The 14,623-nt window shown below is 47.2% G+C and overlaps 1 protein-coding gene across 1 annotated transcript; it reads left to right on the forward strand.

Moving 5' to 3' along the window:
- Positions 1–149: 149 nt before the first annotated feature.
- Positions 150–6,561, forward strand: LOC123578911 (cytochrome P450 2A13-like). Its single transcript, XM_045442265.1, has 9 exons — positions 150–361; positions 640–802; positions 1,305–1,454; positions 1,693–1,853; positions 3,202–3,378; positions 3,860–4,001; positions 4,454–4,641; positions 5,285–5,426; positions 5,968–6,561. Exons 1-9 carry the CDS (start codon positions 182–184, stop codon positions 6,147–6,149), a joined length of 1,485 nt encoding a protein of 494 aa, XP_045298221.1. The 5' UTR covers positions 150–181; the 3' UTR covers positions 6,150–6,561.
- The last annotated feature ends 8,062 nt before the right edge of the window (positions 6,562–14,623 follow it).

Below are 14,623 nucleotides of genomic sequence, written 5' to 3' on the forward strand. Positions count from 1 at the left end.
CTTCCTGCCTTGCTGGCTTGTCCCAAGCTCAGCGGTGAGCCCGGGGCAGGAGGGGGTGGGGGAAGGCACTACAGCTGGTAAGTGAAATGGCACAATTAACAAACAGAACCAAAGTCCACCCTTCTCTCCTAGGTGGTATAAAGGCAAACCACCCCAGCCATCTGTCACTCTCACTGCCACCATGCTGGCCTCAGAGCTCCTTCTGGTGGCTTTGCTCACCTGCCTGACAATGATGGTCTTGATGTCTGCCTGGAAGCAGAGGAAGCTCTGGGGGAAGCTCCCTCCAGGACCCACCCCATTGCCCCTCATTGGGAACTACCTGCAGCTGAACACAAAGCAGCTGTCGGATTCCTTCATGAAGGTGCCATGAGGCAGGGGATGGTGGAAGGGGGTGGGGCTGGGGGCCTGCCTAATTGAGCTGGGGCATTGTGGCAGGGGGCAGGCAAGGTTGGATGGGAGTCTTAGGAAAGTGGAATTGTGCAGTTGGGGCAGCAGGGTCCTAGGCAGGGAAGAGCAGATCCTGGGATACCCGCCCGTTGAGTGCCAGAACCTGGGGGAAATGCATGCAATGGGTGAGGTCTGGGCACAGGGCCAGTTCCCAGTGGGGCCGCTCCCTCTAAGCACTCTCACTTTGGTTAGATCAGCGAGCGCTATGGCCCCGTGTTCACGGTCCACCTGGGGCCGCGGCGCATTGTGGTGCTGTGTGGACACAAGGCCGTGAAGGAGGCGCTGGTGGACCAGGCTGAGGAATTCAGTGGGCGAGGCGGGCAGGCCACCTTCGACTTACTCTTCAAAGGCTATGGTGAGGGGCTCGGGATGGGGGCATGTGGTCAGGAACACTCGATGGCCTCAGTTTCCCCACTGTTCTTCTCTTGACTCACCTTCCCACCCAAGGCTGAGGCCGAGTTCTCCCCCTGCTCCCCTCTGTCCCTGTCCCTACTTATTGTCCCTTCTCCCTGGTCTTCTCTAACTTGACCCTGAGTGCCTGCATCTCTATTTCCCCTGCTTCTTGGCCCCATGTCCCTGTTCTCTCTCAGATATACCTCTTCTTTCTGTGTGTCTTTGAGGAGCTCTTGGGATTTCTGACTCAGAACCGTGGTCAGTCCATCTCCACGTCTTTGTCTCTCTCCTGATTCTTTTCTTCCAACTCGGTTTCTATCTCTTTCAATATTTCTCTGACTCTTGAGTTGTATCTCCCTGTCTCCTCTGAACCCTTCCTTCCCCCACTCCTGCCCTCTGCTCACCTCCCTCCACCTCTGCCCCCACCCCTCCCAGCCTCCCCCAACTGTATCCTCCCTCCCCAGGGGTGACGTTCAGCAATGGCGAGCGAGCCAAGCAGCTCCGGCGCTTCTCCATCACAACGCTGCGGGACTTTGGTTTGGGCAAGCGTGGCATCGAGGAGCGGATCCAGGAAGAGGCGGGCTTCCTCATCGAGGCTTTCCGGGGCACGCAAGGTGAGCCAGATGGGCATGGGCAAGAAGGAGGAGAGTACCCACGAGGATGCAAGAGCTTTCTGGTCCTGGAAGGGGACTGGCCTGGGGGAAGGCATCTAGGCTCCCGGCTCTGAGTTCTTGTGCTGAGAGCTTGGCTCATCATTCCAGTGCCCTCCTCCACTTCTCAGGCTGGTGTCAGACTGCCCAGTGGATGCTCCCCCAGATCCCTGTCTCTCCTCAACCCCATCCCATTCCCCAGGCACCTTCATCGATCCCACCTTCTTCCTGAGCCGGACAGTGTCCAATGTCATCAGCTCCATTGTCTTTGGGGACCGCTTTGACTATGAGGACAAAGAGTTCCTGTCACTGCTGCGTATGATGCTGGGAAGCTTCCAGTTCACAGCTACATCTATGGGTCAGGTAACCCATCCCAGTCTGTCTCTACAACACCCCTACTACAACCCTCCAATTTCTTTCCCACATGGAGACAGGTGCCCCAAATACCATCTTCTTCTGGTAGGATACCTTCAAAACCAGCCCCCATCTTTGGACAACTAAACAGCTGCACCAGAACTCAGGACAGGTACCCAATACCCAGTTTCCAGAGACACCTGTATATCGACAGTAGCTCCTCAACAAAAGAGGAAGGAGAAGGAGAAGGAGGAGAAGGAGGAGGAGGAGGAGGAGGAGGAGAAGAAGAAGAAGAAGAAAGAAGAAAGAGGAGGGCCAGGAAGAGGGGAAGGAGGAGAAGTAGGTGAGAGAGGAGGAGGAATAGAAAAAGAAAGAGGAGAAGAAAGAAGAGAAAGAAGAGGAGGAAGGGGATGGGGGAGCAGAAGAAGAAGAGGGGAGAAGGAGAAGGAAAAAGCCAGAGCCTATAGATAAGAAACACACCCTCAAACCAGCTGTCTCTTCCTCAAGCAGGTACTCCCATCCCTACTTACCTTAATATCTAACAGTTGCTCCCTATTAAAATATTCCATCTTTCCATGAATATCCTAACATCTGTACAAGAAGTCACCTCAGCCCACCTCTTGAATACCTGAAGACCAGGTGCTATAAATCTAGCCCAACAAAATCATTTGATATTTACACAAGCATCCTACACTGGCCCACTAGAATAGCTAGTAAGTGCCACCTCCCAAGCCCAGTTAAATATCTGAACATCAGGACAGGTTCCAACAATGATTCCCTAAATGTGTAAACACCTGGATAGACTGTTCCCCAAACCATGAAATAAGTGTCCCCCAACCCAGCTCACTCAAACACATACAGATGTGCCCCTATCAGCCCATGTGAATAACTGAAACACATGAACAGGTGTGTCCCCCACTTTAACACCTGCACACCAGCCCAAATTAATACTGGAATACCTAGAAAAAAGCCCCCAATTCAAATCCCTTAAATATATGGACACTTACCTCAAAATTGTGAGACCACATGAATGCCTAAACACCTAGACATGTGTCTCCCAACAAAACCCAATCTGACTATCTGAACACCTACATGTGTTCGCTAATCCAGCCTCACTTGAACACCTGAAACCTGGATATGGGTCCCAATCCATCTGAACGATATGCTGGGAAAGGAGCCCTCACACTTAAGTCATGTAAAAACTTAGATATCTCCTCCCATCAGCTCCATGTAAATCTTAAACACCTGACAGGTGCCTTTAAGCCAGTGCCTACCTTGCCCCAAGAAAGGTCCCACTCCCATCAAGACCAGCCTGTTGACAGCTGTCTTTCCCATCCCTTCCTCTCCTCAACCCCAGCTCTGTGAAATGTTCCCATCAGTCATGAAACACCTGCCAGGGCCACAGCAACAGGCATTTAAGGATTTGAAAGGTCTGGAGGACTTCATAGCCAAGAAGGTGGAGCAGAACCAACGCACGCTAGATCCCAACTCCCCGCGGGACTTCATCGACTCCTTCCTCATCCGCATGCAGGAGGTACACCCCAATAGCCAGTGCAGAGAGCTGCAGAGCCAGGCAGAGGGAAACCAGGCTGGCATGGGGAGAGCAGAGGCTCGTTCAAACCATTCCCCTCATAACATCCTCACAATCCCAAGTATAATAACTATGGCTGCTCCCTCTACTGAGCCCCTGCCCATGGGCAGGACCAGTGTGTGCCAACCATAATAGCAAGCAATTCCGTACCATGCACTCACTGACTCTATTCCTCTCCTTCTCAATATCCCCACCATAAAAAAGTGTTCTTGAAGAGTAAAGGACAGATAAGCAGGTGGGTAACGAGTGTGGGAAGGGCATTTTGGGCAGAGCCAGCAGCCTGAACAAAGAGCTAGTAGAACCAAGTCCCTCCTCCCACCTCTGGTCTGGATCTAAGAGAGAGGGGTCCAAAGAGAAAGACCCCAGAAGGGCCCTGAGAGCCCTGAAGGGAGTGGGCTTGGCCTGAAGCCCTCTCTCCCTATAGGAGCAGAACAACCCCAACACAGAGTTCTACTTGAAGAACCTGGTGCTGACCACACTGAACCTCTTCTTTGCGGGCACTGAGACAGTCAGCACGACCCTGCGGTATGGCTTCCTGCTGCTCATGAAGCACCCAGATGTGGAGGGTAAGGCTGCAGGGTGGGGGGCAACAAAGTGGCAGCCACAGGCCCTCAAACTTCCTCTGAGCCCACTGCAACATCCCCACCTTCCCCAGATCCCTGAAGCCTCAGACATACCCTGTTATCTGGAGACTAGGTGATATTCTGCTGATGAGCACCAGCCGAGTTTCACTAAGTGTTTAAGTATTGAAAATATCTGAACGGATTGGTAAATAGCTTCCATGCTGGGTCAAATGTATATCCACTGCCTGCTCTCCAAACCATTCCCCAAACTCCTCCCTTATGCCTACTCATGATTCTGGCACGACCAGGTGAACAGGATGCTGCACCAACAATGCATATGGCCAACATCTGTTTTGAATGGTCTAAGTCCATGGCATACATGGATGTACACATTTGGACTATCATCACTGCCCCGAAACCCCAGATACCTAAATACCTTCCCCCTCCTCCCACAGCCAAAATCCACGAGGAGATTGACCAGGTGATTGGCAAGAACCGGCAGCCCAAGTTTGAGGACAGGGCCAAGATGCCCTACACAGAGGCGGTGATCCATGAGATCCAAAGATTTGGAGACATAATCCCCCTGAGCCTGGCCCGCAGAGTCACCAAGGACACCAAGTTTCGGGAGTTCTTCCTCCCCAAGGTATCTTCCTGTCCCACCTTGGGGGACCTCCAACCTGCTCCCTGTGACCCAGCAATCCATTCCCTTAGAAGCTTCCCAGCCCCTGTCCCATTGCTTCAATCAAACACTGTTCCAACCACCATGTCCCTTCAATCCCCTCAGAGATTCCTGAATCCCGTGTCTCCCCCAGAGCTCTTTCCACAAGGAATATGAACCCCATACCCCCAAACTTCCTCTCTCAAGAGACATGAACTTCATGTCTAGACCTCCTCCCTCAAGGACACGGATCTCATGTCCCCCAAACATCCTGCCCAGAGAAACACAAACCTGATGTCTCTCAAACCCAGTCCCAGAGAGCATGAACCCCCATGTCCTCTCAACCTCCTGCCTTGAGAGACATGAACTGTGGGTCCCCCACACCTTCTGTCCTAAGAGACACAGAACCTGTGCTCCTCAAACTTCCCTTCTCAGGAGACATGAACCCCCATGTCTGCCAAGCTTCCTGGCTCAGAGACCTGAGTCTCATGTCCCCAGGGGACCCACACTCCCCCGCCTCCCATTTCTTATCACTCAGGGCACCCACATTGTCCCATCAACCTCCATGTGCTTTCAGCACACCCTGCCCCCACTCCACCTTATCAAATACCCCTCTCCTCCTCACCAGGGCACTGAAGTGTTCCCTATGCTGGGCTCTGTGCTGAGAGACCCCAAGTTCTTTTCCCACCCCCGAGACTTCCACCCCCAGCACTTCCTGGATGAGAAGGGCCAGTTTAAGAAGAGTGATGCTTTTGTGCCCTTCTCCATCGGTAAGAGACCCCGGTCTGCTTGCTGCTAAGCCACTGCTCCCACCAACGGGGCCTCCTTCATCCCACATCCCATCTCTAAGCTGTAGCCTGGGGTCTGTCTCCAGCTTGAAAGTCCCTCTAAGATCTACTCTAGAGCCAACCAGCTGCAAACCCCATGACTACCAAGTACCTGTGTCCAGGCAACTGGAAAGGGATGATTGTATCCATTTCACAGATGGGGAAAATCAAAGCCCTGAGTGAGTCAGATATTTGTCCAAAGTCATTTAGATTCTTGAGATTCCTTGGGAGGAGATGAGAGCCCGGCAGCCATATCTGAGTGTGTGCTTGGAAGGAAGGGGCACCTAAATTTCCCATTGCTACAGCTTGGGATAGCTCACCCCTATCCCATGTACAAGAGAAACTGACGCTCAGAGAGGGTTAGAGATGTCTCTGAAAGTTTCTCAGTCCCTGCTCTCTGGGAGAATGCAGTTGGGGGTGGGTAGTGGGGAAGGGAGCAGTGAGAGCAGGCCTCACCTCCAGCCCTCCCATTCTGTCTCTTCAGGAAAGCGGTACTGTTTCGGAGAAGGTCTGGCTAGAATGGAGCTCTTTCTTTTCCTCACCACCATCTTGCAGAACTTCTGCCTCAAGTCCCCTCAGCTGCCCCAAGATATTGACGTGTCCCCCAAACTTGTGGGCTTAGCCACTATCCCACGAAATTACACCATGAGCTTCCAGCCCCGCTGAGCAAGGGCCGTGCGGGGTGGGGGAGGGGAAGGATGGGGGTAGAGCAAAGCAGTGGGCGGGGCAGGGGCGGGGCTATCAGGAGGGAGGTGACTTAGGGAAATCTGAGGGAGCAAGATGGATAGAAGACGAAAGGAATGGGCCCTGTCCGTTCCCCTTGGTAGAAATAACTCCTTCAGAAGTGGGATGAAGGAAGGGAACATATTTATTGAGTAAACATTCTGCGTCAGCTCCATGCTAAAAGCCTTAACACGTCCACCTCACCTAATGCCCACAGTTCTATGCAACAGAGTACAGTGTTCATGCCCATTTTACAAGTGACAAATCTTAATTGATTCCCAAGGAATCTATAACAACGACAAAAACCTTCCCAGTAAATGAATTTTTCACTGTCACTAAACATACTAAAATCTTTTGTTATTGTTGTTCTTTTCTTTTTAAAAAATTTTTTTAATATTTATTTATATTTGAGAGAGACAGAGGGCAAGCAGCAGAGGGGCATAGAGAGAGAGACAGAATCTGAAGCAAGCTCCAGGCTCCGAGCTGTCAGCAAAGAGCCAGACTTGGGGCTCAAACTCACAAACCACAAGATCATGACCTGAGTGGAGGTCGGATACTTAACCAGCTGAGCCACCCAGGCGCCCCTGTTGTTGTTTTCTAGCAACGAATCCTAGCAATGAATCCTAGGAGACCAAAATTAAAAACACTATACCACTTACAGTCACTCAAAAAAATGAAATACTTACGTACAAATCTAACAACACATGCGCAGAACTTATATGCTGGAAGCTACAAACTACTGAAGAAAGAAATCAAATCACTTTTAAATAGAGAGACAATATAAATCTCCATAGACAGATGAGTGGATAAAGAAAATATGGTAAATACATACAATGGAATATTACTCAGCCATACAAGGGAAGGAGTCATCAGTAGCAGTCTTCAGAATGATTCCCAATGGCCCCCACTTTCTGGTATTTATGACCTTGTGTAGTTGTTCCTCCCTGTACTGTATCCAGGCTGATCTATAGAATAGTCAGAAGATCTGGGTTGTCACTTTTGAGATTAGAATAGTACAGGTGGATCATTAGTTTAAAAAAAATCAGTAGTCATTCAAAAGACGGGGGTATGGTATTTTACAACTCCTGCATGATGTTGAGAGGAATGGTGCTTTCTGCTAAATTTGCGACCAGCTTTCCCTGTGTCTATCACTCCAGCCTGATTAATGACCAGGCTGGATTTCTTATTGAGGTCAAGCTGATTTCATCTTCCCTGTTAGGTTTTCACTTTTTCAAATGAGATTGGGGTATGGGGATGGGTTTGGTATATCGGCATTGAAGCTGAATTTTGGTTTGGTCTCAGGTTGGGTTGTTACATGATGTGTTGGATTTGGTGATTGGATTTATAGAATTTAGATGGAGAATAAGTATTGGAGAATGGCCAAATTTGGCAGTATTTGGGATAAAAGATGGAGCTGGAAGTTGGGAGAAAATCATGCATTCATTTTGACCAATAGAATTGGGATGGGATTTACAGAAATTTATTTGTTTTAAATGTTTATTTTTGTGAGAAAGAGACAGAGAGACAGAGACAGAGCGTGAGTGGCGGAGGGGCTGAGAGAGAGGGAGACAAAATCCAAAGCAGGCTCCAGACTTTGAGCTGTCAGCACAGAGCCCTACGCGGGGCTTGAACTCACAAACTGTGAGATCATGACCTGAGCCAAATTTAGACACTTAACCAACTGAAGCACCCAGGCACCCCCAGAATTTTTTTTTTACTTTATTTATTTATTTTGAGAGAGGAAGAGAGAAGCAAGGAGGTGCAGAGAGAGAGAGGGAGAGAAAATACAAGCAGGCTCTGCACTGTAGTGCAGAGCCCAGGGCAGGGGTCTAACTGACGAACTGTGAGAGCATGACCTGAGCTGAAATCAAGAGTTGGCAGCTTAACTGAATGAGCCACCCAGGTCCCCCTGATTACAGAAATGTGTAAAGGGAGTTGAGTTGAGGTTTAGGTATATCGTCAGAACTGGCTCTGGCTAATCTGACCTGTCAGTTGAGATGAAAGTTGGTAATGAGGATGATGTTAAAATAAAGGTTGGGATGAGAATGAGTTGATCTTAAAAATGGAAAGGGGAATTAGAACAAAGTACAATTTAAGATAGTTGCTGTATTTGGGGAAGGTGAAGTTTGGACAACTTTATGCCAAGTCATTGACTCTGCAGCTTCCGTGTCGTCTGATGTCACTAGCAAGATCAATGACCCTGGGGGATACCAACATGGGAGAACCATCTCCCTCTTTCATGTTTCAATAATGAGGAAAGTGTTTTCTGGGATGGAAGAGAAGGGGAACAGGCTTACCATTTTCCCTGTTGAACTTGGAAAACAAGAGGAAGTCATTCGGGTCAATGAATTCCTTATCATGGTCCACAAGGGCCTCCTTCACAGCTTGGTACCCCCTAAGGACCACCAGTGACCTGGATCCTGGATACAAGGTGTTTATGGGGCCATACTCCTTACTCAGCTACAGGCAGCAAGACCGAGCTTACATTGGCTCTTTTATTCTTCCTTCCTAAGTTGAGGGGCCCTGCAACTCTCTGAGCGACATCAGAGACATCAGCATGTTTTGGAAGCGGTTTTTCCAGGAGTGGGAGGGGTCTGGGCCCTGGGGGAAGTTAGTCCTTGCACCGTAAGCTGAGGGTCAGGAATAGACAGATAAGAGCCAGGGGCAGAAGTAAGATGGCTGTACTCAAAATGTCTATGGTGAAGGCATGTTGCAGACAGTCACTGAAAGGAAAAGTGGGAGAGGTTGTGACTGGGCAGGGGATCCCTGCATCTCTCATCTCCATCTGGAACATGCCTTCCCCAGGCCCCAGATACAGGGGACGATAAGGAGAGGAAAAGAAATAGAGAGGAATAAAGACAGGCAATCAGTCTGGAGAGAGAAAGGGCTGGAAGGTGAATGGGAGGGAGAGAAAGAGTAGCAGAGGCATAAAGAGGCAGTGACAGAGGGAGAAACATTAAGAAAGAGGTAGGCAGAGAGACAAAAAGGAAACCAGACAGACATCAAGAAAGACAGAGAAGGGGCGCCTGGGTGGCTCAGCCGGTGGCTCAGCGTCCGGCTTCGGCTCAGGTCATGATCTCGCAGTCTGTAAGTTCGAGCCCCGCGACGGGCTCTGTGCTGATAGCTCAGAGCCTGGAGCCTGCTTCAGATTCTGTGTCCCCCTCTCTCTCTGCCCCTCCCCCACTCATGCTCTGTCTGTCTCAGAAATAAACATTAAAAGAAATTATAATAAAAAAAAGAGGGGCGCCTGGGTGGCTCAGTCGATTAAGCGTCCGACTTCAGCTCAGGTCACGATCTCGCGGTCCGTGAGTTCGAGCCCCGCGTCGGCTCTGGGCTGATGGCTCAGAGCCTGGAGCCTGCTTCCGATTCTGTGTCTCCCTCTCTCTGCCCCTCCCCCATTCATGCTCTGTCTCTCTCTGTCTCAAAAATAAATAAAAAACGTTAAAAAAAATTTTTTTAATAAATAAATAAATAAATAGAAAGAAACAGGGAAAAGGATAGAAAGAGCTTGACAGGGAATGACTTACACAGGGATAGAGAGGCAGAGACAGAGGTAGTGCAAAAAAGAGACAGACCTCAGATCAGACCCCGAGAGACATCGGAGAGAAAGAGATAGAGAGGTCACCTCTCTCCTTCTTTCCCTTTCTCCCCTTCTTTTTCCCTCCCTCTCTCTGTCTCCTTTTCCCTGTGTCTGTCCCCATTTTTCCACATTTCTACATCTTTTTCATGCTTCCCATCTGACACTGGCTGGTGCCTCTAAGTTGTTCAACGGGTGCCTCACGGTTTTTGTGCATGGAATGGGGTAGGGCAGTGGGAGAAAGTCCCATAGCTGTTCTGACCATCTCCTGGGCAACAGGGAATTTTTCATGGCTCCCCTAATGGCTGAGTTGGGAGATGCAGAATTAGGAGACCCAGGGGTTGTCCCTTTCTTCCTCATGGCCCCTGGCCTCCTGTGTGGTAGACATGGTGAGTGAGAATGTTGGTAACTCAGTATAGTACATCATGACTATTTTTTGGGTAACAGAAAAAATCCTGGAAACATTTACCCTTAGATCCAATCAATTTTAGAATTGTGAGACTTTAGGTTTGTAGTCTCCTCAATCTTCTAGAATGTAAGCTCCATTAAGACAAGAATTTTGTCCATTTTTTTGGACTGTGAATTTCCACACAAAACATCAGTGGCAGAGGTGGGCTAAGGTCCACGTCTCTATGACATACCCTTTGTACCTTTGCACTGTCATCTCCTGTTTAAGACCAGAACTCCCACCCCCAAGTCCCTCATCTACTTTTCCCGTGCTATCCTGACAGCTTGGAGAAAGAGGGAGAAAAGCAGGTGCCCACATTCTCCTCCTTGTCCCTGGTTTCCCTACCACCTTCTTTGGGTATTTCAACAGGTTCTCTACATACATACCCATGATAGTTCTTACAAAGTGCTTGGCTGAAGGGCTGACGAGGAAATGGTTAGAAGGTGAGGAGGAGAAAGACTGAGAGCCACACAGCAGTTACCAGGTCCTTTATTTTCTTGAATCACCACCATCATCTGCTCCCAGGTCTAATCAAGGCCTTTTGCATCAGGCCCAAAAGGGATGATGGGGGCAGGAGGTCCTGGGTGCCTCCTACTGAGTCAGTGTACCTGGCATCATGCTGGGTGTATTGGCTTGCTAGGGCTGTGGGTACTAAGTACCACATCTGAGTGGCATAAATGTCAGAAACCCATTGTCTCAGTTCTAGTAGTTGTTTCTTGGTTCACCTCAGGGACTGTGGTTGTTGGAGCCTAACTAATTGGCATTCTGGGACAGAACTGTGAGTAACAGGGTCCTCCTTAATGTGGCCATGGACTGTGCATCTTGGCCTGGTTTATTTGTATGCCTTAGAATGAAGCTGTGACTCATGCTAGGCTCGGGGAAAAGACTATACCCATAACTGATTAGCTGTGTGTGTCCCAACCAGGCTTTGGCCCCAGATATAGAGCACTCAAAGGAAGGACTATACCCTGTGATAAATGGATCCATTGGCTCATGAAAGAGCCATCTCTAGGGAGCTAAAAAAAAAGAGAGGGAGGGGCGCCTGGGTGGCGCAGTCGGTTAGGCGTCCGACTTCAGCCAGGTCACGATCTCGCGGTCCGTGGGTTCGAGCCCCGCATCAGGCTCTGGGCTGATGGCTCAGAGCCTGGAGCCTGTTTCCAATTCTGCATCTCCCTCTCTCTCTCTCTGCCCCTCCCCCATTCATGCTCTGTCTCTCTCTGTCCCAAAAATGAATAAACGTTGAAAAAAAAATTAAAAAAAAAAAATGTTCTCTATTTAAAAAAAAAAAAAAAAAGAGAGGGAGAGGGGCTCCTGGGTGGCTCGGTTGAGCATCCAAATCTTGATTTCGGCTCAGGTCATGATCCCAGGGTTGTGGGATCAAGTCCCACATCAGGCTCCTCACTGAGCATGGAGCCCGCTTAAGATTCTCTCTCTCTCTCTTTCTCTCTCTCTCTCTCTCTCCCTAGCTCACATGTTATGCTCTTTCTCTCCCCCACCCCACAAAAAAAAAAGGAGAGAAGAGGAAATAAGCAACTGTAGGTGACATGCTGAGGTCCACACTCCTAAAAATGGACTGCTCACCAGAACCCTTAAGTTCCCATGCTGCTGCTGCCTATGCCTCTGTTACAGCAAGAGTCTCTAATCCTCAGGGTTGTAGGGGAAAACATCCAGTGCCATGCTCAGCACAGTGAAGAGGTTAATTCAAACCTGACTTAAGCATTATTAAGTAATCACTGCCATGGTTCTCTATCCATTCATCTGTCAATGGACATCTAGACTGTTTTCATATCTTGACTAATGTGATTTACATGGCAATGAACCTAAGAATGCAGATATCTCTTGGAGATAATGGTTTCATTTCCTTTTTATATATACCCAGAAGTGGGATTTCTGGATTGTACGGTACTTCTATTTTTAATATTTTGAGGAACTGCCATTCTGTTTTCCATCATGGCGGCATCAATTTACATTCACATGGATGGTGCACAAGGGTTCTAATCCACATCATCGCCAGTATTTGTTATTGCTTATCTCTATGATAGCCATCCTAACAAGTATGAAATATCTCATTGTGGTTTGGATTTGCCTTTCTTTTATGATTAGTGATATTGAGCACCTTTTCATATATCTGTTGGCCATTTGTATTCTTTTCTTGAATAATGTCCATTCATGTCCTTTGTCCAATTTTTAATCTGGTGGCTATCTTTTGTTTTGGGATGTTTTTGTTTTTGTTGTTGTTGTTGTTGTTTGTTGTTTTTGTTTTATTTTGTTTGGCTATCAAGTTGTGAGAGAGGCTGAATGACAATGCATGGTGTGTATGTGTGTGTGTGTGTGTGTGTGTGTGTGTATCACATTTTCTTCATCTGTTCACTGATTTGTAAAGGAAAAATAAACAAGTGGAAGTACATCACTAAAAAGTTTCTGCACAGCAAGCAAATAATCAACAAAATGAGAAAGCAACCTCCAGAATGGGAGAAAATATGTGCAAACCATATACCTGATAAGGAGTTAATATCCAAAATATTTCCCCACTTCAGGATCCAATCTGTGACCATACATTATATTTAGTTGTAATGTCTTTGGTCTTCTTTAATCTAGCATAGATTCTCAACTTTTGTCTTTCTTAACCTTGATATTTTGAATAGCATAGAATAATTGTTTTGGAAATTGTCCAGACATCAATTTGGATTTGTTTCATGTTTTCTTATGCATTTTTCCAATACAATTTTTAACCCTTTGGAAGGCAAAGCCTTTTTCAATAGACACCAAACAAGGCATGTCACCAAAGCCTAAACTTTGGCTTCCATAAGCTCTACAGAAGTGAGCTTTGGAGAAAGCCCTTTCAATTTCCAGTGTCTGTTGTATTACAGTTTCATGAGGTTCTGTGGTCAAGGCCTTTATAGATAGGATTATTAAATGCCACATGACTGTTCACAGTGACCTCAAACTAACAGGAAACTTTAGATCATCTGCAGCTAAGATTTTTTTTTCCCTCATAATCTGCCTACAGATTTGGCTCACTTAAAAAATTCCTAGTTACTCTTTACAAAACACTATTTTTACATACAGTAAAACTTATATTTTACAATGAGGTTTACAAATGCATGAACTCTTTTTTTTTTTAATTTTTAAAATATCTTTTTTTTTATTTTTTTTAACGTTTATTTATTTTTGAGACAGAGAGAGACACAGCATGAACAGAGGAGGGGCAGAGAGAGAGGGAGACACAGAATCTGAAACGGGCTCCAGGCTCTGAGCTGTCAGCACAGAGCCCGATGCGGGGCTCGAACTCACGGACCGCGAGATCATGACCTGAGACGAAGTCGGACGTTTAACTGACCAAGCCACCCAGGCGCCCCAAAAAATCTTTATTTTTGAGAGAGGGAGAGAGACAGAGTGCAAGCGGGGGAGGAATAAAGACAGGGAGACACAGAATCTGAAGCAGGCTTCAGGCTCTGAGCTGTCAGCACAAAGCCCAACACAGAGCTCGAACTCACGAACTGAGTGATCATGACCTGCGCCCAAGTTGGACACTTGACTGAGCCACCCAGGCACTTCTACAAATGTGTAAACTCTTATCATCACGACCACAGACAGGTTACTGAATAATTCCAACACCCCAAAGAGTTATCTGGTGTTATATTTTGTATTCATATCCTTACCCCACCTCTACTTCCTGGCAACCATGGGTGTGTTCTATGTATCAATATTTTTGCCTTTTCCAGGATTTCATATAAATGGAATAATGCAGTATATAACCTTTTGACACTGGGTTCTTTCACTTAGCACAATACATTTGCAATTCATCCAAGTTGTGTGTATTAACAGTTGTTGGTTTTATTGCTGAGTAGTTTTGTTGCATGGATGTGACACAATTTGTTCATCCATTCAACTCTGAAGAACATTTGGGTTGTTTCCAGTTTATGAGGATGATCAATAAAGTTGCTCTAAGTATTTATGCACAGGTTTTGTCCAAGTATAAATTTTAATTTCTGAGAATAAATACCTGGAAATGGGATTCTGGGTCCTCTAGTTGAATGTACACTTAGCTTTTACAGAAACCACCAAATTGATATGTAGTATTTTGTATTTCCATCAGCAAAACATAAGAATTCCAGTTGCTCCACATCTTGGCCAGCACTAAGTGTTGTTATTATCTTTTATTTTTGTCATTCTAATAAGTGTATGGGGTATCTCATTGGGTTTTAATTTGCATTTCCCTAATGACTATGGTGTTGAGCATTGATTCATGAGCTTGTTTGTCATTCATGTATCTTTTTTAGTTAAGTGCATGCCCAAAAATTTAGCCCATTTTTTAATTGGGTTGTTTGTTTTCTTATGTTGAGGTTTGAGGGTTATTTACATACTCTGTATATAAGTCCTTTGTTTGAT

Source organism: Leopardus geoffroyi, chromosome E2 (assembly GCF_018350155.1).
Source record: "Leopardus geoffroyi isolate Oge1 chromosome E2, O.geoffroyi_Oge1_pat1.0, whole genome shotgun sequence".
NCBI classification, from domain to species: domain Eukaryota; kingdom Metazoa; phylum Chordata; class Mammalia; order Carnivora; family Felidae; genus Leopardus; species Leopardus geoffroyi.